The 24,777-nt window shown below is 41.6% G+C and overlaps 1 protein-coding gene across 1 annotated transcript in view; it reads left to right on the top strand.

Annotated features, from left to right (window-relative positions):
• Positions 1 to 1,698: 1,698 nt before the first annotated feature.
• The window catches only part of kctd16b (potassium channel tetramerization domain containing 16b), an 81,160-nt gene continuing 58,081 nt past the window's right edge, over positions 1,699 to 24,777 (top strand). Inside the window, exon 1 of the mRNA XM_021617459.3 lies at positions 1,699 to 3,663. Within this exon, the coding sequence (XP_021473134.2) occupies positions 2,820 to 3,663 (844 nt within the window). The 5' untranslated portion in view covers positions 1,699 to 2,819. The remainder of the gene's footprint in view (positions 3,664 to 24,777) is intronic.

Genomic DNA, 24,777 nt, shown 5'->3' with positions numbered 1-24,777 from the left:
AGTACTATCTTTTGTTTTGAAATGTAGACTTAGTAGTTATCTTGAACATATTGTCAAGTTATTCCAAACATGGTCTATTTGGGTACTGTGTGCAATCTTGGCTTCTAAAATCAATAGGGCTTTTTAGCCTTATCCATGAAAAAGTATCGCTAGGCCAAATTATTTGTGTATCGGGGGCTCAATAATTGCCTTGTTCGCCCCTAACACTTCTATCCAAGATAACTATTCTACTCTTGTATGAGATGTAGAATAACACTTAACAGACATTAACACAGACTACACTACAAAAAGAAAAGGTTCCTGGAGTATCATTTAAGGGTTCTTCAAATTGAAAATGTGTGGAACCCCTTATACGTTCTTTTAAAGAACCCCTTTTAATGGATCCTTGAAGAAGCTTTTGAAGAACCGTTTGGGGTTCATTTTTGAACTACCCCCCTATTATTATTATTATTAATAATAATAATACCTATAACAATAACAACAATTTTGATTTTAGTGGCAAAGCAGAATAAACTAAATCTAAATATGAGGTTAACTCCCAGCAGTAGATCTATCCTCTGACATGTTGATGTTCTCCGTATCCATAGCCAGAAGGATTTTTACAGTGCATGGTGATCAAACAGGTTTCCTGTTATCTTCATCAGAATCTGTGAACCCCAAAAATAGTAATTAAACAGATGCACATTATACAAAACATGCACATGACAGTATTAATACCTTGGTTTTGTGATGAATGTGAATGAAAAAAAAACTGTTTTGATAATGGTTTTCATACATATACATTGTCATAATGTAGAGGCCTATGGGATATTCATTGACGAGGTAAGGGAGGAGGATGGTTAACGTGATCTGTATAACATACCAATACCAAATGACATACCTTTGTATGCCTCCTCATCTGTAAACCTGCAGACACAGACACAAAAGTGAGCAGTTCAGTCATCTGCACCCACTACAGCTATCCTTCAACATATTCTTATAGCCTACATATTCTTACCTCTTTGTTGATTGATATCTAAAACAAGATACATTTAAATCATACAAGGGACAAACCGTACCTTGAATTGAGGAGATCTTTACATGTTTCAATTGGGCAGTTAGTTTCCTGCAGGAACCCACACCAACTAAGGAGTTTCCTCGATGAACTCCACCTCCTATTTGGTTCTTGGAATAACCTTTCGGGGGCAATTTTCAGTGCAAAGAACCCTAAGGTTCTTCGAAGAACCCTTGTTGAACCCCTAATTTTTTGATTGTTTAGCACGTTGAGTTTCAACAAACTTCAACAAAGAATGCCAAAACGTGCACGTGCAGCAAACTATAGTGGCGCGTCGCCGTGCAAGATGCCAGTGAGCGGGTGGAGCTGTCCGTGGTTCTGAAACAAGGAGCGTTTTATTTCGGAGCGTCGAACATACAGCGAGTGGCGCTGTTGCATATTTATCAGAAAGTTGAAGTTAACAGTTAAGGCAGTAGCTGTAAGCAACACCAGACCTTTGAATTGCAGTGCAAATTGATACTGTTTAGTAGGCCTATTTGTTTTTGATTATCATGGCTTACTCTGGTTGACAACCCTAAGGCCCATTCTATCCGAGTCTGAAATTGTTTACGTTTTAAATACTCAAGAAAACCTCTCATGGACTGAGCTAATGGAGAAATGATCGCACTCGGATTGGGTGTTGGCTTTTGAAACGTAGTCTTGTTAGGCTCATTTTCAGTTGGCACACGACTAACCTATACTGTAATTTTATCAGAGGTCGAAATAAAAAAATGTGAAAGGTGGATTTCAGTATATTCAATATATATTTCAGTATATTCCTTTAAGATTATGTCATTATTTAATACCCATTATGGTTTATCCCTGCACCGCTGAGGCAACATCAGCAGAGACGTTTTTTTTACGGGCACCACCCTGCTCGGAGGGGACCGGGAGAATCGTTTCATATCCTCCGACAGCTCCAGCTATCCAGCCTTCAGCGCGCGCACGCCCATGACAAAATGAGTGCCTCGGACCGCTAACAGCACAACCTCAGCACTGGGTTTGTCTCTGCAATTGGATAGATTTCAATCTGGACCAGGTGTTCTCAGTAATAGGCTACTACACTACATGGCTCCTTAGGGCGGAGTGGATTCAACCCATGTGAAGTTACTATTTTTCAGACAGTCTTTTTCATCAGCAAGACCAATTCCTCGTGTTCAAAGGAAGTTAAAGATAAAACGCCGGTGATAACGATACATTTCCCTTTGGACTTTGGAAGTTGTTGGGGGGAGTTTTTTTTATTTAACATATTGTAGATATATTTTGAAATTGATGTAGAGTATTATCTATATTCAATTTGCTCTGGCAAACAGCAGAAAGACAGCTGATGTTCCGTTTGTCAGTGTTTCTATGTTATCTGGCCGCGGTGATTCTCATGAACCTCAGTCATTTCCCTCGGTAATGTTCTTCTCCCAGGGCCAATTATTGCAGAGCAACTGATGCAGGCTGGTACGGTGCAAACCTTTGATGCGTCCGTATATTTTTTTGTACTCTCAGAACACAGATTTTTCAACTGCACAGCTCTGTTAATTGTACATTTTGACAGCGGTCTCTTGGACATCCTCCACTAGGCTATTATTCTACGACCACTAGGACTGGTAGGTGAATGACTGGCTTTATACGGCTTCTTTATCAAAATCTACGTTCAGTTTGTTGAATTATTAATTGTAGCTTTAAAAAATAATAATCAAACACCAAGATACCTTGTTTAATTTCAAGTAAACATTGAGAGCAACTTTTGGACTTCAATCCACCATCTAAAATTCGGTGGAGTTTTTAGTCATTCATGACGGAAACAATGGCATTGAGTGGAAACTGTAGGACTAACCCTACGTCAAAAGAACAAGGATCTGTTCAGAATAGTTTCCCATATGTTGTAGAATTAAATGTCGGGGGACAGGTGTATTACACGCGTCATGCAACGTTAGTAAGCACCCCAAATTCCTTGCTGGGCAAAATATTCTCACCTAAGAAGGATGCCACTAATGATTTGGCGCGGGACCCTAAGGGACGCTATTTTATCGACAGAGATGGATTTCTATTTCGATATGTGTTGGACTACCTCAGAGACAAACAAGTTGTACTGCCCGACCATTTTCCAGAGAAGGGGAGGCTTAGGAAAGAGGCGGAGTACTTCCAGTTGCCAGACTTGGTCAAACTATTGACGCCCGAAGATTTAAAACACAGCCCAGACGAATACTTCCACAGTGATTTTGAAGATGGTTCTCAAGGCAGCGACCACAAGATGTGTCCGCCGTCATCACTCGTTCCGGCAGACCGAAAAAGTGGATTTATTACGGTTGGGTACAGGGGCTCTTGTACAATAGGCAGAGAGAGTCAAACCGACTCCAAATTCAGAAGGGTCCCGCGGATTTTGATTTGTGGGAGGGTTGCGTTAGCCAAGGAAGTTTTTGGGGAGACCTTGAACGAGAGTCGAGATCCGGACAGGACACCGGATCGATATACTTCCAGGTTTTACCTGAAGTTCAAACACCTTGAGAGATCATTTGACATGCTGTCCGAGTGTGGTTTCCAGATGGTTGCCTGTAACTCTTCAGTCACAGCGTCATCCGTGAATCAACACACAGAAGACAAGATCTGGTCAAGTTACACTGAATACATCTTTTATCGTAAGTGGCTTTCGTTTTTACCAGGTGTCAGTTTAACTACACACCCCATGTCAAATAGTCCTCCAAGTCACCACTAGAAGGCACACTTGCTTCACACGTTTCCCCCAGGCATTCTGCTTTTGAAGTAGTTCTGAGAGTGGTCACACACGCACAAGAACATGATGCACAGAGATAGTCACTCAGTCCCCGGCTGTGTGTGCCAGTGATCAATGCTTGCCAAACTGTGTATCTTATGTGGAAATGGTATGTTCCAATCCACCCTGTAAAAAGACAACTGAAAACAGCCTTCTACAAATTGAACAACATCATGTGTATTGTGATTGCTGGTATGTGTTGAGGACAGTCTGTCTGCCCACTCTGGAGCTAATCTAAATCGATTTCACTCCTTTAATTGGTTTATATGAGTTCCCTCTTAGTGCTCTGTTGAATTCCCCCATGGGCCTAAACCCATTTGTTTCCAGAAATTCCTACCTGGAAGTGCTATTCATCTTCCATACTGAGTGTGCTGCAGCCTCTCTTCATTTCTCTCCAAGCCATCATTTGGAGGCAGGGTAGGATGATGGCTTTTATAATGGCTCTCATAATATTTTATGGTGCAACAAAATACCACATACAATCAGAGTTGAAAGTACATACTGTGTTCCTTTGCTGCAAAGGCTCTGCCAAAAGGTAGAACGCAAAGCAAGCTTATACTGTGACTGCATTCCACTCTGAGCTCATAAAACATATTGAGACCTTTTTTTAAAGCATATACTGTAGATACTGCTGTGTCATTAAGTTAAAGGGAGATGTTATTAGACTTCCAATGTTGGGAGCATTCTAAGTTTCCTGATTAACAGGTGCAACAATCTCGAGATTCTCCAAGTTTATTCCTTTAGAAAATGAGCAGATACTATTCCACAGTAGGTAAATCTGTGTCACGAGTCACACAGTTCTGATGAGTAGCATGCAATTGTCACTGTCTGGTCTACACAAACGCAAGTTCCAGTGACACCCTGTCTATTTGTCAATGAGAGTATGCTCCGAAGACCTCTCCTTGTTTACAGTGAAATAACATTGCTTTCTGGATCCGGTCAACCAATATTTAGCTGGTGAGTGCACACAGGAAGTTTGTAAAGGTTGAAGGCACCCAGTGGAATCAATGAAGTCAGTGACAGCCTCTTGTTAGTCTTCTCTCCCTCTCTGGCTCCCTGGCACGCTCCTGCTCCCCCGTCGCCCCTGGCAGAGTGCACCAGTTGCCTTTCATAGGCCTCACTGCTCCGTCTCGGCGGCTGCGTCGCCTGCTATCCTTCGCAAGCTAATTTATTTACCAATTTGTCGCATGGTTAGAGTGATTGATAATCAATCATTTGCAAAGACATTATGAGGACTCACTGCTAGGGCCTGCATGTCGAAGACACAATAAATCATGCTATCATTTTTGGTGGCAAAATAATAATTTCTAAACTGTTTGCAAAATTATTAATTTCGCCTGGGCCCCTCCTTTTGGTGTAAATGTGTACATTAAATGATTACGTTAGAGAAGATTCTGTCATTGCGAAAGCCTTTCATATGTTGATGGTAAGTCGTGTGACAGGGAACTCTATTAGCTTAGAAATGAATAATTCTCCTGTAATGTGTTGTGGCAGGTGGGTGGCAGGGTGTATGGCACCATTTGTGACCCCACACTTTCAAGACCTTAACACCCCATCAGAGTGGAATCATAAAAACACACATGCACCGGTTTCAGCTGGATCAAGGTGCTAAAAATAATGAACATTTTACAGTAAAATGTTGGTGTGATATTTTGGGATGGAGCGCTATGCCTGTTTCAACCAATTTGCTTATCTGGAGAAAAGGCATGACAGTGCAAAGACTGCTCTTGATAGGTGCAGCTGCTCCACAGTCCAGTCTGTCAGGGGGGCAGTCACCAAGCCCAAAGTCTGCATTATTCAGACAGAACCAGGGAGGCAGGGGAAGAGAGGAGAGAGGAAGGATATCTGCATAGGATGGAATGGATTGTCTGGCTGGCCCTTGACCTGCTCTCCAAACTGTGTAATGACTGCAATCACAGGCCCCAAGGCAATCCTGGGAACTCTGGAGATGCTGTGCATTTGACTAAGTAAGACCTGTTGAGGGAAAGATTGCACAGCGCAAACAACCTGCTCCCACGTCTCTATCAATCCATTTTATTTTCTGATGTTTTCTATGCATGGTTGTATGCACAGTGGATTGAAAAGGCGGATGCCTCTGCTGTTGTGATGGAGTAAGTGCTCTCTGGTGCAACAGATAATGGGACAAAGAGTGACTGGAGGGACTTCACAAATACGCTGATGCTGCCATACATAGCGTAACACTGGGCACTTGGCTTTGGCAGAGTATTGAAAATAACATAAGAATTTGTTTAAAAAAAAAGCCCTAATCTCAATGACAATTTCGAATAAATACGTGCATGTCATTGCATTATTGGATATCTGTTGAGGTTAGAGTAGGTGCTCGATAAATCCTCTCTTGCAATTGATGCACTTAGACAATCAAATGGTAATCAGCATCTACATGTAACTTAGAGGAAGGAGACCTCTGATTTATATACACAGCATATCCAAGTCTGTCTGTAGACTGTCTAGAAATGTAATCTTTATCCAAGGAAGTACATGTCACCAACTATAAGAATAACAAAGGAAACTGTTGAATGTGGATATCCATGGTGATGAGACTATTCCTTATAATACTGCCCCTTTATACCCATGAAACTTAAATTACCAATCTGCACTTTTGAATGTGGATATCTACATGGTGAGGATACTGACCCTTCATACCCATCTAACTTTAAGTACCCATCTCAACTGCTTGATACTGCACAGTTTTGGTACCCATTTAGCCAGAAAGTGGCCATGACATCTCCCATTTGGAGAGTAGAGTTATTCTTGTTGTAATTCTAGAGGAAGATGGGTGCAATGGGCCCACCGATGTTAAAATGAGCCTTTAGAAAGATTATGCTCTCCGCTTACTTTAACACGTTTATGTTACTCTGGTGAGCTGAATCATTTCTACCTATAATGGAACTGTAGAGATGCTCTTGAGAATTTAATACTTGTGTAGCCAATATCAATTTTATGAAAGGCTATCCAGCGTCTTAGGCTTTGGGCAGGATAATATTGTTTCAAAAATGTTTATTTCAATAGAATCCCAGTGAAGATTCCACCAAGATATGACCAGCAGTTCTTCCTTGATGGCATAGCAATAGCAGGGATGGGCAACTCAATTCCTCAAGGGCCTGATCGGTGTCACACTTCTGCCCCAGCTCCAGCTAACACATCTGACTACAATAATCAACTAATCATGATCTTCAGTTTCGAATCCAATTAGTTTAATCATCTGTGTTTGCTAGGGATGGGGGGAAAGTGTGACATCACTCCAGGCCCCCGAGGACTGGAGTTTCCCATCCCTGATCTATAGCTTGATGACCTGTGGCATTGTTGATATGGATTTGAGAAGTGGTATTGCAATGGATCAAGATTCTATTAAGAATACAATCCTTAATCCTGAAACCTGAGCTTCATATGCATCTGTGCGCATGTGGTCCCGGAATATATGATTTTCCGATCTTTATGGATGACAGAGTTTGTTTTGTAGTCTCACTGTGTGTGTTTGTGATAGTACAAATGTAGGATACATTTACTGATAACCCACACTAACACACAGTTATTTTAACAGTTTTGCACTTTTCATGTAGCCTACTTTTGGCCAGCTAATAGCCTAACCACTGATCAAGCAACAAGGCGGCAGGTAGCCTAGTGGTTAGAGCGTTGGGCCAGTAACCGAAAGATTGCTAGGTTGAATCCCAGAGCAGACAAGGTGAAAAATCTGCTGATGTGCCCTTGAGCAAGGCACTTAACCCTAATACCTCCAGGGTTGCTGTTGAATGTCAAACCCTGGCTGTGACCCTGCTCTGTGGGGGTCTCGGGAAGAGTGGGATATGCAAAAATCAGGTGTGAAATAGAACAAATATAAGCACCCACCATATTGTTATGGACTAAACGTTAAAATCATGTTGCTGCAGGATTATGTTGCTGTGACAGTATAGGGCAAATTAAGATTAGATGTTCCAGCTTTGAAGGTCCCCTTACATGTTTTAAAGAGCTACATACCGAGCCTCAGGGAAATCTCCTATGTGCTTTGAATTTTTCATCCCTTGTGTTGCACTTGAGCAAACATATAGAATATTTAATTTGTTTGCATCAGGACTCAGGACTGGCTTTAGACCCCGCTTTTTGAATAGTGTGAGAAGTCAGCGGGGGCCATGGTAAAGATACCAAACATGCCTCGGAGGAATACCTCTAATTGTGAGATCAGTATGTTCAGCTCTGTTGATGGGGGCCCAAGGTGTTGGTAATGTATTCAGAAGGGTGTGCGTGCCTGTGGAGGGGAATGTGTGTGGAAGAGGCAGACAGAGCAGACAATTATCAGAATCCATCACCCCTGAATCAAATGTTTGCCCATTAGAGATGTTATAGGCTGACATTTCTGTGCAGAGCTACCGTTTAATCACTACGCCTTCCTCCACGGTGTTGCCAGGATGTCTGCAATCAGCACACATCCTGTCCAGCAGAGCGCCGACCAGCGACATTGTAGCTGGACCCACAGCAATTAGCTTGCAACACAAAAATGGTCAACACTGGTTAAGCTCTTAAAACTGTGAAGCAGGGAGATAAGCGCAGATACGTATAAACGTGTAAACGTATATGCTGTAATGATCTGTCCTGATCTGTACCAGCGAGGGGCCCAGATCCTTCCTCCTGATTATATTGCACCAAGGCCAACTGAAGGACGGCTTTATTGTTTTGATTCCTTGGCTTCAGAGAGTTTTTTCAGCTCTCCCTCATCTTCAAAACCTACTATTGAGTGGGTCAGCTTCTCCCCACATTCCTCCTCTGGTTTCCCTTCAACTCTTACAGAGGGTGAACTATTTCCTTCGACTTGCAGAGGCAGACATAATGCTAACGGCCACGCTAACAGCCACCACGCTAACAAACGCCACGCTAACAACAGCCAGAAAAGGTTTGTCTCATTCCCAGGCAGCTTAATGCACTGTGTAACTGCACTAAGAGCTGCAGAACACTCTGCAGTCCAGGGAGTTTAATGCACTCGATTCTCGGATCAAGCCTTTGTACTCTTTCTGTTGCATTTAGAGCATGTAAACGCTGTGCAGATAGATAGGTGGGCCAACTGTGCAAGTAGATAGCTGGGCCGACCGTGCAGATATATAGCTGGGCCGACCGTGCAGGTAGATATCTGGGCCGACCGTGCTTATAGATAGCTGGGCCGACTGTGCAGGTAGATAGCTGGGCCGACCGTGCAGGTAGATGGCTGGGCCGACCGTGCAGATAGATAGCTGGGCCGACTGTGCAGGTAGATAGCTGGACCGACCGTGCAGGTAGATAGCTGGGCCGACCGTGCAGATAGATAGCTGGGCCGACTGTGCAGGTAGATAGCTGGGCTGATCGTGCAGGTAGATAGCTGGGCTGACTGTGCAGGTACAGTTGAGGTCGGAAGTTTACATACACGTAGGTTGGAGTCATTAAAACTCGTTTTTCAACCACTCCACAAATGTCTTGTTAACAAACTATAGTTTTGGCAAGTCGGTTAGGACATCTACTTTGTGCATGACACAAGTAATTTTTCCAACAATTGTTTACAGACAGATTATTTAACTTATAATTAATTCACTGTTTCACAATTCCAGTGGATCAGAAGTTTACATACAGTAAGTTGACTGTGCCTTTAAACAGATTGGAAAATTCCAGAAAATTATGTCATGGCTTTAGAAGCTTCTGAAAAGCTAATTGACATAATTTGAGACAATTGGAGGTGTACCTGTGGATGTATTTCAAGGCCTACCTTCAAACTCAGTGCCTCTTTGCTTGACATCATGGGAAAATCAAAAGAAATCAACCAAGACCTCAGAAAGGAAATTGTAGACCTCCACAAGTCTGGTTCATCCTCAGGAGCAATTTCCAAATGCCTGAAGGTATCACGTAGATCTGTACAAACAATAGTACGCAGTATAAACACCATGGGACCACGCAGCCGTCATACCGCTCAGGAAGGAAACACTTTCTGTCTCCTAGAGATGAACTTACTCTGGTGCGAAAAGTGCTAATCAATCCCAGAACAACAGCAAAGGACCTTGCACAAAAGTATCTATGTCCACAGTAAAATGAGTCCTATATCGACAACCTGAAAGGCCGCTCAGCAAGGAAGAAGCCACTGCTCCAAAACCGCCATTAAAAAGCCAGACTACGGTTTGTAACTGCACATGGGGACAAAGATCTTACTTTTTGGAGAAATGTCCTCTGATCCGATGAAGCAAATATAGAACTGTTTGGCCATAATGACCATTGTTATGTTTGGAGGAAAAAGGGGGAGGCTTGCAAGCCGAAGAACACCATCCCAACCGTGAAGCACGGGGGTGGCAGCATCATGTTGTGGGGGTGCTTTGCTGCATACTAATTGAGTGTATGTAAACTTCTGACCCACTGGGAATGTGATGAAAGAAATAAAAGCTGAAATAAATAATTCTCTCTACTATTATTCTGACATTTCACATTCTTAAAACAAGGTGGTGATCCTAACTGGCCTAAAACAGGGAATTTTTACTCAGATTAAATGTCAGGAATTGTGAAAAACTGACTTTAAATGTATTTGGCTAAGATGTATGTAAACTTTTGACTTGAACTGTAGATAGCTGGGCCGACTGTTCTCTCCAGTTTTGGTGTATGCTGCATTTCCAATGATTTCTTTACTTCAGCTGAAGCATGCAGAGCCGGGGGCTGATGGGTGGGTGCTTTTGTTTTAGTCTCATCTCTCATTGCTGCACTTCATTACCTCATTATTTCCACCTTAGCAGTTACTGGTGCTGTTCTACTTCACAAAATTACCCAAAGACAAATGTCCACAATGTGTGGACAATAAAGTTTTTCTAATTCTAAATTCAATTTTTTATGACTGTGTCATTGTGCCACTGCTGCCCCACAATGCAAGGTTACCAAGTCTATTTATGTAGAAGGGAGTGAGATGCAATATTGCCTTGGCTTTCTGTGTGAATGTAGTGGTTTTCCGTAAGGTTCACATTACTTGCTCATAGATATGGCATTAAGTGTAGTATACACAGTTTCAGGTTTTGAATTCTACTGTCAACAGTTGCAATGGTGAGGTAAAATCAGTCCTAGATGATTTACAACTAAATAAACGCTTGAGAACCTTAAATTTGACAGTTTGATACAATTGGAAGCTTCTAGATCTTTAGGTAAACCATACTGCATTTCACATACCCAGCTGAAGTACCTGGTTGTAGACTGTAAGGTAAACCATACTGCATTTCACATACCCAGCTGAAGTACCTGGTTGTAGACTGTAAGGTAAACCATACTGCATTTCATATACACGGCTGAAGAACCTGGCTGTAGATTGTAAGGTAAACCATACTGCATTGCACATACATGGCTGATGGAGCTAATTGACATGGCTAGACTACAGCTTATGCTGTGTCCCTCTGCCAGTGGTTGAGGGTCCTGGAAAGGGAGGAAACTCAGTGGAGGTGCTCTCTGTCTGTCTCCTGCCTTATCTTACTTTATACATATTTTTACAGTTGATGAGGGGTTTGATGAAGGGATGCAGTTTGTTCCTTTCTGCAGCTCCTGAGAAACTCTCCTGATTGCAGAACTGATTTCCTCTCGACCCCTCTGTGACACAGAAAAATGGCCCAGATTGTCACCGTCAATCATGAGATTAAATTGTCACCCTGTCTGTCTGTATTTGGTAGACAGTAAATGACTGCAGAAGAATGTCTCAGCTTGTCATCGCCTTCGCACAATAAGTTCCCATTAGACCCTAGCCAGCTGGGAGTTCCTGGGTCACCCACTCACTGGAGGATCCCTTGAGCTATATTGCAGGAATATGGCTATTGACTTATTCCCAAGAGCTCATGGAGGATGAGGTTCTAGAATGGGTGGGTTTTATGATGTGAATTGGTGCATCTTCTATACCCTCCATACTCAAATTTTCTTCTTCTTCATTTTTTTACTAGGTCGGGCTTTGACCCCTGGTATCATATAAACACACAGAAGACATGGAATAATGCATAGAATTTGTGGAAATTAGCTTTAAAACAGAAAAAAAAATCTCTGCCCCATGCAAAATGTGTAGAATTGTGGGAAATTAGCTTTAAAACAGCAAAAAAATCTCTGCCCCATGCAAAAGGTGTAGAATTGCGGGAAATTAGCTTAAAATAATTCACACCCGATAGTAGACATTCAGAAATAGTAAACTTTGTAGCTTTGCAGCTATAGATACACGTATAAAAGATAGTCTACTGTGGATATTCTGAGATATTATGTATATTTAAAAGTACATTTGAATTGAATGCGCAATCACAATTGAATTATGTTACACAGCTGATGTGTAGTTCAGTGCAGTATATAAGTGTCATATAACATCTTACTGAAGTTTTACTGATCATTACTTTATTTTTTAAGTTATTCCCTATGAATCTTCCCTCATACGAGCATTTACGTGGATCATAAATTACAAGGTCACAAGGTTTGGAAAAAGTAAGAAATCACATCTAACGTTATCAACTCATATTTCCTTTCAGTTCAGCATCTTTTGTGGTATTTAGAGTACAATTGATCACCCGATGTGTGCCCTCTGACAGGTTGGGAAACTGCTTGGCAAATTGCCTGAGCCTCCCACACCTCTGGGAGACCTTATAGAAGAAAACCAATTTGAGAGAAATTCAGTAAACAGTGAATAACACAGGGTGCAGATACATTCTCTCACTTAAAGGTGCAATATGCAGAAATCTCTCCACCGTTTCCTGGTTGCTAAAATTCTAATAGTTCGCCTAATTTCAGTTTATGTGACATTTTTTTATATTTATGTCTGTAATAAAGCCCTTTTGTGGGGAAAAACTCATGTGAAACCTTCCAGCCATAATGGACTGACTGGCAGGATCGGTGCCAGCCTGCCAGGGAAATGCTCTTTTCAAAAAGGCACAGTCGGCTGGGCTCTGATGGCTGTCTGGAATGTAGCCACATCTTACCTACAGTAGAATGTGGGGAGATGGATAATACCTGAGCTGTGTTTTCACTTCAATGATGCAGTAATAAAAATTGCCTGAAAGGGTCTGAAGGAAACTCTCTATCCAGGAGCCCTTCAGAAATATAACCTTGAGATGGAGAATGACGTTAAGTCTCCGTCAGCATGCCTTTTAAGGACAGATCGGTTTGGCTTGAAATATTGTAACTTGTAATATCTCTGCTGATGGCTGCACGAATTGTCTGATGTGTTGTAGAAATATTACGGTGGAGGTAAAATGACTTTTTCTTGGTTTGCAACTGGGACAGCTTTGTGGGCAGCATGTAGAGGAGATGTGAGTTTGATTATAATTGTGACGTGCTCAGCTTGCTATTATGACCCACCTTGAAGTCTACAACAGTGTGAAACTGGCTGTGCTGCCCCTGTTCTGTCCCAAAAGTCATCCTATTAGATATATAGTGCACTACTTCTTAACAAGGCCCATAGGCCTCTGGCCAATCGTAGTAGACTATGTAGGGAATAGGTTGCCGTTTGGAACACATCCCTGTCGAGGAGCTATCTTAAGGAATCCTTCTCTTCTCTCAGGGATGAGGCATGACAAACACCCTTGCTCAGAACATGAAGGGAAATTGTGACTAGGCAGCAGTAATTTAACAAACTGCAATTAAGAGTTCTTGCATTAAATATGTCCAGGGCTTTTAATTCAGTCTGGCAATTTAATTAATTTCAGGAAACCACACACACCACTCATTTGAAACTTTTTGACAGATACTGACCCCTGAGAGAGAGGTTCTGGTAGTTTTGCGCTGGTATATTTTGGTAGAGCATGTTCCCCTTTGGACTGCCCCTACTCACACATCACATGGTGATTTAGACGTGATTTACATCTTAGTCATTTAGCAGACACTCTTATCCAGAATGACTTACAGTAGTGAGTGCATAAGTCTTCATATTTGTTCATACTGGTCCCCCATGGGAATTAAACCCACAACCCTGGTGTTGCAAGTGCCATGCGCTACCAACTGAGCCACGCGGGACATTTAATGTTCTTATTTTGTAGGGGCGTGTATACGCTTCTATACCTCACTGTGACAAAGCCATGACTGTCGTGTAGATTTGGAGTAAGGCGTTTTCCACGCACCAGAAAAGAAAAATAGCCCATTATATGAAGACATGCAGCAAGGACAAGCATGCTTACCTATACAACTCTTTGATGTAATGGACTTTTTTATTTCACCTTTATTTAACCAGGTAGGCTAGTTGAGAACACCTTTATTTAACCAGGTAGGCTAGTTGAGAACACCTTTATTTAACCAGGTAGGCTAGTTGAGAACACCTTTATTTAACCTGGTAGGCTAGTTGAGAACACCTTTATTTAACCAGGTAGGCTAGTTGAGAACACCTTTATTTAACCTGGTAGGCTAGTTGAGAACACCTTTATTTAACCAGGTAGGCTAGTTGAGAACACATTTATTTAACCAGGTAGGCTAGTTGAGAACACCTTTATTTAACCAGGTAGGCTAGTTGAGAACACCTTTATTTAACCAGGTAGGCTAGTTGAGAACACCTTTATTTAACCTGGTAGGCTAGTTGAGAACACCTTTATTTAACCAGGTAGGCTAGTTGAGAACACCTTTATTTAACCTGGTAGGCTAGTTGAGAACACCTTTATTTAACCAGGTAGGCTAGTTGAGAACACCTTTATTTAACCAGGTAGGCTAGTTGAGAACACCTTTATTTAACCAGGTAGGCTAGTTGAGAACACCTTTATTTAACCAGGTAGGCCAGTTGAGAACACCTTTATTTAACCAGGTAGGCTAGTTGAGAACACCTTTATTTAACCAGGTAGGCTAGTTGAGAACACCTTTATTTAACCAGGTAGGCTAGTTGAGAACACCTTTATTTAACCAGGTAGGCTAGTTGAGAACACCTTTATTTAACCAGGTAGGCTAGTTGAGAACACCTTTATTTAACCAGGTAGGCTAGTTGAGAACACCTTTATTTAACCTGGTAGGCTAGTTGAGAACACCTTTATTTAACCAGGTAGGCTAGTTGAGAACACCTTTATTTAACCAGGTAGGCTAGTTGAGAACACCTTTATTTAACCAGGTAGGCTAGTTGAGAACACCTTTATTTAACCAGGTAGGCTAGTTGAGAACACCTTTATTTAACCAGGTAGGCTAGTTGAGAACACCTTTATTTAACCAGGTAGGCAAGTTGAGAACACCTTTATTTAACCAGGTAGGCTAGTTGAGAACACCTTTATTTAACCAGGTAGGCTAGTTGAGAACACCTTTATTTAACCTGGTAGGCTAGTTGAGAACACCTTTATTTAACCAGGTAGGCTAGTTGAGAACACCTTTATTTAACCAGGTAGGCTAGTTGAGAACACCTTTATTTAACCAGGTAGGCTAGTTGAGAACACCTTTATTTAACCAGGTAGGCTAGTTGAGAACACCTTTATTTAACCTGGTAGGCTAGTTGAGAACACCTTTATTTAACCAGGTAGGCTAGTTGAGAACACCTTTATTTAACCAGGTAGGCTAGTTGAGAACACCTTTATTTAACCAGGTAGGCTAGTTGAGAACACCTTTATTTAACCAGGTAGGCTAGTTGAGAACACCTTTATTTAACCAGGTAGGCTAGTTGAGAACACCTTTATTTAACCAGGTAGGCTAGTTGAGAACACCTTTATTTAACCAGGTAGGCTAGTTGAGAACACCTTTATTTAACCAGGTAGGCTAGTTGAGAACACCTTTATTTAACCTGGTAGGCTAGTTGAGAACACCTTTATTTAACCAGGTAGGCTAGTTGAGAACACCTTTATTTAACCAGGTAGGCTAGTTGAGAACACCTTTATTTAACCAGGTAGGCTAGTTGAGAACACCTTTATTTAACCAGGTAGGCTAGTTGAGAACACCTTTATTTAACCTGGTAGGCTAGTTGAGAACACCTTTATTTAACCAGGTAGGCTAGTTGAGAACACCTTTATTTAACCAGGTAGGCTAGTTGAGAACACCTTTATTTAACCAGGTAGGCTAGTTGAGAACACCTTTATTTAACCTGGTAGGCTAGTTGAGAACACCTTTATTTAACCAGGTAGGCTAGTTGAGAACACCTTTATTTAACCAGGTAGGCTAGTTGAGAACACCTTTATTTAACCAGGTAGGCCAGTTGAGAACACCTTTATTTAACCAGGTAGGCTAGTTGAGAACACCTTTATTTAACCAGGTAGGCTAGTTGAGAACACCTTTATTTAACCAGGTAGGCTAGTTGAGAACACCTTTATTTAACCTGGTAGGCTAGTTGAGAACACCTTTATTTAACCAGGTAGGCTAGTTGAGAACACCTTTATTTAACCAGGTAGGCTAGTTGAGAACACCTTTATTTAACCAGGTAGGCTAGTTGAGAACACCTTTATTTAACCTGGTAGGCTAGTTGAGAACACCTTTATTTAACCAGGTAGGCTAGTTGAGAACACCTTTATTTAACCAGGTAGGCTAGTTGAGAACACCTTTATTTAACCTGGTAGGCTAGTTGAGAACACCTTTATTTAACCAGGTAGGCTAGTTGAGAACACCTTTATTTAACCAGGTAGGCCAGTTGAGAACACCTTTATTTAACCAGGTAGGCTAGTTGAGAACACCTTTATTTAACCAGGTAGGCTAGTTGAGAACACCTTTATTTAACCAGGTAGGCTAGTTGAGAACACCTTTATTTAACCTGGTAGGCTAGTTGAGAACACCTTTATTTAACCAGGTAGGCTAGTTGAGAACACCTTTATTTAACCAGGTAGGCCAGTTGAGAACACCTTTATTTAAACAGGTAGGCTAGTTGAGAACACCTTTATTTAACCTGGTAGGCTAGTTGAGAACACCTTTATTTAACCAGGTAGGCTAGTTGAGAACAAGTTCTCATTTACAACTGCTACCTGGCCATGATAAAGCAAAGCAGTGTGACACAGACAACACAGAGTTACACATGGAGTAAACAATAAACAATAAACAAGTCAATAACACAGTAGAAAAAAAAGAATCTATATACATTGTGTGCAAAAGGCATGAGGAGTTAGGCAATAAATAGGCCATAGGAGAGAATAATTACAATTTAGCAGATTAACACTGGAGTGATAAATGATCAGATGGTCATGTGCAGGTAGAGATACTGGTGTGCAAAAGAGCAGAAAAGTCAATAATATAAAAACAGTATGGGGATGAGGTAGGTAAATTGGGTGGGCTATTTACCGATGGACTATGTACAGCTGCATCGATCGGTTACCTGCTCAGATAGTTGATGTTTAAAGTTCGTGAGGGAGATAAAAGTCACCAGCTTCAGAGATTTTCCCAATTCGTTCCAGAATGATAAATAGTAAGTGCTAAATCATCCCTAGATGATGAAACAGAAGATATCTCACTGTCCTGCTGTCACCATCCAAGCACATCTTCTCACAGATCTTACTGTATATAGAATGGCTGTGGCATAGATAAACATAACAAAGAGAATGAAATCTTTGTCTGATAAAGTCTTATAGACATAGTTAGTCGGCCTGAGATATGCTTTCCATGCATGTTTATACACATACAATATACAGTGTTTCATTAAACAAGTGAGTGAATTTGGTTTAGGCAAAATTTAAACACAACAGCACATTTCTCTATAGACAGAAAACATGTTATTATGGTTAAACACTGAAAATATTTAGTGTGATGACTATGTGAATGATGCTCAATCACATCGGAGACAAAATAACGGAAAATATAATTGCTTTAAAAAAACGGTAATCCTGGTGGAAGCAATCTTCCACTCAAACAGTAGAAATTAATTAGAAACTGTTTTCAACATCAAAAATAATAAATAAATATTTATATATTTCTTCTAAGCAAAATGTCACTGAGAACCCTAGAGGTTTGCTGAGTCCGTTGTGCTACACAGACTATGGGTCTCTGCTTTTCCTCCAAAGCGCTCATTAACATAATCTCTCCAAATGTCATCCGTGGGAGGTCCAGCAACAGTTATGATCAACATTGGGTGAATATCATCATGTGTGATTATTCCCTTCAAAATGGTTATATGCTGTGGTTATATGCTGTGGCCTTTAGTGGCCACTTCCCAGTCCTGACCAAGCATAATACCTCCATACTACTAATGTGTTAGAATGCAGTAAGCTCTAGACGTGTGGATATATCTGCCATTAGTGCAATGAAGATTTGTATTATCCTTCTGTTCACAAACGTATCTGCTTACTGTTCGCTTACTTTGCAAGTGTACATTTGAAGACAAATGTTTGCAAGATCATAGTCTTGGCTAATGAGCACACAATTCCCTCTACTGCATGAGAATGCCTGAGTCAACAATCGCCTCGTCTCAACAACTCTTTCCTACCAATGAGCAGTGGAACAGTGCTAGCTAAGGACAATTATACTCTCTGGAGGCTCTTAGCTTTGCTGTGCTGTGATGAGAATGTGTGTAAGTGGACATGTGAGGAAGGCTGATCCGGGAATGTGGCCTATGGCCGTTATAGGCGTTATAGGTGGGATTGAAGGTCAGTATCAATTGAATAAAGATGTCCTCTCCAATGCTTCTAGTGTAAACAGTTCTAGGAAACCTGGTTGTCCCAGAGGACTAGGTTTGGGTGGCAGGGGAAGTAAATTGTAGAGTATTCCTCTATGACGTCTGTGTTATTTGAACTATGCCTTCCTTACCCAAGGAACTGTAGCTAAGGAGGGAGGGGCAGGAGAACTCTGAGGGGAAGATGCAGTAGCTTCATTGATTCTCTGTACAAGCTGTGTGAAGACCAGGGTCATGCCATAAGAAGCCAATTGGGTAAATTTCGAATCACAGTTTTAGGGTTAACAACCAACAACCATTTTTATTGTCAAATCGTAAGATCATTTCAACATTGCTTCCTTTCCTCCACCCACACACACACACACCATTAGGGAAGTTTGCATTTGCTCTTCAAACGGTTTCCGTGCCTTCCTAGAGACGGCTGAAGTTTTCCAGCGAGTCTTCCAGACATCAAAGCCTAGTCAGGTTTGAGAGAGAGAGAGAGAGAGAGAGAGAGAGAGAGAGAGTGAGAGAGAGAGAGAGAGAGAGAGAGAGAGAGAGAGAGAGAGAGAGAGAGAGAGTGAGAGAGAGAGAGAGAGAGAGAGAGTGAGAGAGAGAGAGAGAGAGAGAGAGTGAGAGAGAGAGAGAGAGAGAGAGAGAGAGAGAGAGAGAGAGAGAGAGAGAGAGAAAACACGTCAGCAGGACGTTATTCTGTTTTCACATTCACTCAGGCATGGAGGGAGGAAATGCACTGCACACTTCATAATGCAGCACTCGCACACGGTAACTGAATTAGCTCTGCAGTAAAGCTCCAACATCGGCAGCACCAATGGAGGGAGAAAGACAATGTGTCCGGTTCCGCCTGTTATGGCTCTCTGACTGCATGCGCTTTGAGGAACGGTGGCTCTGAGAGGAAAACGTCCCCAGTCGTCCCTTAAGACAAACACAAGTTAATCCTCTCTGAGAAAAATAACATTTCTAGTCTGATGTGCCATTGTTTTGCTTAATTTGTCTCTGTCAGACTCTCTCACTCTCGCATTCTCTTGCCGTACGTCATGATGTCCAAGTTTGCCTCATTGCACCAATTGCACTGACAGCAAATCATGTTGAAAATAACTCAGATTGCACCACAGCCAGTATAATCCTGAAATTTAGACAGATAGGACATGATTGCATGGAAATAAGCTGAGATGTTGTGCAGTAGTTAAATCCACTGCATCAGCTAGCAGCATGGTTTCAGGGGTTTGTGGCCTTATAGTGTAGTAAGTTATTATGCACATATAAAACCAATGTTTATCCTTAGCCGTGTACCAAAATGTTTTGTTTGCTGACAGTATGTTGCTGACTATGACAACGGAACTGTGGGCTATGCTCAGTTTATCCTCATCTTCATGAGCCATTCCTACAGGCTATTCCCATGCCACTGCCTAATTCCTCAATCAGTCAAAATATTTGTAATACAACCTTTACAATACAGTAAACTCATTTGGAAATGTATGTTAATCTCCAAACATTTTGATGAATAATGGAATAATCTCATCAGCATTTAATGCACTGGTTGCTATATTTCATAGCCTTTCATGTCTTCTTGATATGCCACACCTGTAAAGTGGATGGATTATTTTGGCAAAGGAGAAATGCCCACTAACAGGGATGTAAACACATTTATGCACAACATTTGAGAGAAATAAACTTTTTGTGCGTACAGTATGGAACATTTCTTTGATTTCAGCTCATGAAACATGGGACCAACATTTTACATGCTTATATTTTTGTTCAGTGTAGCTCCAAATAGTTAATTGGGTGTGGAAATGTCAGTGGCAGTCTGCTTTGTGTTGTGTTGGGGGCCTTTTAGCTTCTAATTCCTGCACATTCAATATGAATGTGATTAGATCTTTCTAAATTCCTTCTCTGCAGTCTCTCTATGGACTGTTACAGTGTAGGCAGACAAACACTCTCCAACACACTGGCCTCTGATTAATTATGAACAGATGATGTCTATATAAACATCCCATAATCTGCAAACAATAGCATGACCATTTTCATGCCCCATCAGAGCCCTCCCAGTGCTCTCTCTAACTCACTCACTCACTCACTCACTCACTCACCTCTCTCTCTCTCTCTCTCTCTCTCTCTCTCTCTCTCTCTCTCTCTCTCTCTCTCTCTCTCTCTCTCTCTCTCTCTCTCTCTCTCTCTCTCTCTCTCTCTCTCTCTCTCTCTCTCTCTCTCTCTCTCTCTCTCTCTCTCTCTCTCTCTCTCTCTCTCTCTCTCTCTCTCTCTCTCTCTCTCTCTCTGTATACACTAAATGACCAAAAGTATGTGGACACCTGCTCATCCAACATCTCACTCCAAAATAATGGGAATAAATATGGAGTTGGTCCTCCCTTTGACTATAACAGCCTCCACTCTTCTGGGAAAGCTTCCCACTAGATGTTGGAACATTGCTGTGGGGACTTGCTTCCATTCAGCACCCAACCATTGCTCTCAACCATTAGTGAGGTTGGGCTCTGATGTTGCACGATTAGTTCAGACTCGCAGTTGGCGTTCCAATTCATCCTAAATGTAGTCAGTGGGGTTGAGGTCAGGGCTCTGTGCAGGCCAGTGAAGTTCTTCCACACTGATCTCGACAAACCATTTCTGTATGGACCTTGCTTTGTGCACGGGGACATTGTCATGCTGAAACAGAAAAGGGCCTTCCCCAAATTGTTGCCACAAAGCTGGAAGCACAGAATCATCTAGAGTGTCATTGTATGCTGTAGCGTCCCTTCACTAGAACTAAGGGGCCTAGCCCAGATCATTATTCATCCTCCACCAAAAGGTACAGTTGGCACTATGCATTGGGGCAGGTAGTGTTCTCCTGGCATCCGCCAAACCCATATTTGTCCGTCGTACTGCCAGATGGTGAAATGATGGCCACCAGAGAACGCATTTCCAATGCTCCAGAGTCCAATGGCGGCAAGCTTCACACCACTCCAGCCGATGCTTGGCATTGGACATGGTGATATTAGGCTTGTGTGTGGCTGCTCGGCCATGGAAACCCATTTCATGATGCCTCCACCAAACAGTTGCTGTACTGACACTGCTTCCAGACGCAGTTTGGAACTCAATAGTGAGTGTTGCAACCAAGTACAAACAATTTCTACACACTACGCGCTTCAGCACTCGGTGGTCTCGTTCTGTGAGCTTGTGTGGCCTACCATTTTGCGGCTGAGCAGTTGTTGTTCTTAGACATTTCCACTTCACAATAACAGCAATTACAGTTGACCGTGGCAGCTCTAGCAGGGCATATATTTGACAAAATGTGAAGTCACTAAGCTCTTCAGTAAGGCCATTTTACTACAAATGTGTGTTTATGGAGTTTGCATGGCTGTGTACTCGATTTTATACACCTGGCAGCAATGGGTGTGGCTGAAATAGCCGAATCTACTAATTTGAAGGTGTCACAAACGTGAGGAGAGACGGACCAAGGCGCAGCGGGTGTTGAGTTCCACATATTTATTATAAAGTGAAACTTAGCAAAACAAAACAATAAATCAAATAAACTAACAACGAGACGTGACTACGTGGTGCACATGCACAAAACACAAAATAATATCCCACAAACACAGGTGGGAAAAATGCTACCTAAATAGGATCCCCAATTAGAGACAACGATTACCTCTAATTGGGAATCATACAAATCACCAACATAGAAAAATAAAATACAACACCACATAGAAATAATAAACTTGAATACCCCCAGTCATGCCCTGACCTACTATACCATCAAGAAACAAGGGCTCTCTATGGTCAGGGCGTGACAGAAGGGGTGTCCACATACCTTTGTGTATATATATATACACTACCGTTCAAATGTTTGGGGTCACTTAGAAATGTCCTTGTTTTTGAAAGAAAATCACATTTTTTGTCCATTAAAATAACATCAAATTGATCAGAAATACAGTGTAGACATGGTTAATGTTGTAAATGACTATTGTAGCTGGAAACAACAGATTTTTTATGGAATATCTACATCAGCGTACAGAGGCCCTTTATCAGCAACCAATGGCATGTTGTGTTAGCTAATCCAGGTTTATCATTTTAAAAGGCTAATTGATCATTAGAAAACCATTTTGCATTTATGTTAGCACAGCTGAAAACTGTTGTTCTGCTTAAAGAAGCAATAAAACGGGCCTTCTTTAGACTAGCTGAGTATCTGGAGCATCAGCATTTGTGGGTTCGATTACAGGCTCGAAATTACCAGAAAGAAAGACTTTCTTCTGAAGCTTGTCAGTCTATTCTTGTTCTGAGAAATGAAGGCTATACCATGTGAGAAATTGTCAAGAAACTGAAGATCTCGTACAACGCTGTGCACTACTCCCTTCCCAGAACAGTACAAACTGGCTCTAACTAGAATAGAAAGAAGAGTGGGAGCACAGCACCCAACCATTGTGCACAACTGAGCACAAATTCATTAGAGTGTCTAGTTTGAGAAACAGATGCCTCACAAGTCCTCAACTGGCAGCTTCATTAAATTGTACCCGCAAAACACCAACATCAACATCAACACCAACATCTCAATGTCAACAGTGAAGAGGATGCTGGCCTTCTAGTTCCTCTATCCAGTTCCTCTAGCCTTTTAAAAATGATAAACTTGGATTAGCTAACACAACATGACATTGGAACACAGGAGTGATGGTTGCTGATAATGGACCTCTGCACGCCTATGTAGATATTCCATTAAAAAATCTGCCATTTCCAGCTACAATGGTCATTTACAACATTAACAATGTCTACACTGTATTTCTGATCAATTTTATGTTATTTTAATGGACAAAAACATTTGCTTTTCTTTAAAAAACAAGGACATTTCTAAATGACCCCAAACTTTTGAACAGTAGTGTATATACACTGAACAAAAAATATAAACACAACATGCAACAATTTACAGTTCATATAAGGAAATCAGCCAATTTAAATAAATATACCATGCCCCAATCTATGGATTTCACATGACTGGGCAGGGGTGCAGCCATGGGTTGTTCAGCTTTATTACAGACATAAATACTCCTCAGTTTCATCAGCTGTCCTGGTGGCTGGTCTCAGATGATCCCGTAGGTGAAGATGCCGGACGTGGAGGTTCTGGGCTGGCATGGTTACACGTGGTCTTCAGTTGTTAGGCTGGTTGGGTGTACTTCCAAATTCCATAAAATGACATTGGAGGCGGCTTATGGTAGAGAAAACCTGTAACAACAGCTCCGCTGGACATTCCTGCAGTCAGCATGCCAATTGTATGCTCCATCAAAACTTGAGACATCTGTGGCATTGTGTGACATTGTGTGACAAAACTGCACATTTTAGAGTGGCATTTTATTGTCCCCATCACAAGGTGCACCTGTGTAATGATCATGCTGTTTAATCAGCTTCTTGATTTGCCACCCCTGTCAGGTGGATGTATTATTTTGGCAAAGGAGAAACATTCACTAACGAGGATGTAAACAAATTTGTGCACAACATTTTAGAGAAATAAGCTTTTAGTGCATATTGTGCATTATTTCAGCACATTGGACCAACACTTTACATGTTGCGTTTACATTTTGTTCAGTATATATATATACATGTATATATACACAGATCTCATGTATATATATATATACAGGGCCTTCGGAAAGTATTCAGACCCATTGACTTTTTCCACCTTTTGTTATGTTACAGCCTTATTATAAAATCGATTACATAAAAACTAAATCCTCAGGTATCTACACACAATACCCCATAATGACAAAGTGAAAACAGGTTTTTAGAAATTGAAAAACCTTTGTTTTTACATAAGTATTCAGACCCTTTGCTATGAGACTTGAAATTGAGCTCAGGTGCATCCTGTTTCCATTGATCATCCTTGAGATGTTTCCACAATTTGATTGGAGTCCATCTGTGGTAAATTAAATTGATTGGACATGATTTGGAAATGTGCACACCTGTCTATATAAGGTCCCAAAGTTCACAGTGCATGTCAGAGCAAAAACCAAGCCATGAGGTCAAAGGAATTGCCTTTAGAGCTCTGAGACAGGATTATGTCGAGGCACAGATCTGGGGACGGGTAGCAAAACATTTCTGCAGCATTGAAGGTACCCAAGAACACAATGGCCTCCATGATCCTTAAATGGAAGAAGAACCACCAGGACTCTTCCTAGAGCTGTCCATCCAGCCAAACTGCGGGGAGAAGGGGCTTTTTCAGGGAGGTGACCAAGAACCCGAAGGTCAGTATGACAGAGCTCCAGAGTTCCTCTGTGGAGATGGGAGAACCTTCCAGAAGGACAACCATCTCTGCAGCACTCCACCAATCAAACCTTTGTGGTAGAGTGGCCAGACTGAAGCCACTCCTTGGTAAAAGGCACATGACAGCCTGCTTGGAGTTTGCCAAAAGGCACCTAAAGGACTCAAACCATGAGAAACAAGATTCTCTGGCTCGATGAAACCAAGTTTTAACTCTTTGGCCTGAATGCCAAG

Source organism: Oncorhynchus mykiss, chromosome 10, assembly GCF_057628025.1.
Source record: "Oncorhynchus mykiss isolate SJ-2025 chromosome 10, ASM5762802v1, whole genome shotgun sequence".
In the NCBI taxonomy this organism is placed as follows: Eukaryota; Metazoa; Chordata; class Actinopteri; order Salmoniformes; family Salmonidae; genus Oncorhynchus; species Oncorhynchus mykiss.
Note: the sequence above shows the minus strand (reverse complement) of the source record. Positions and strands in the feature narration are given on the sequence as shown.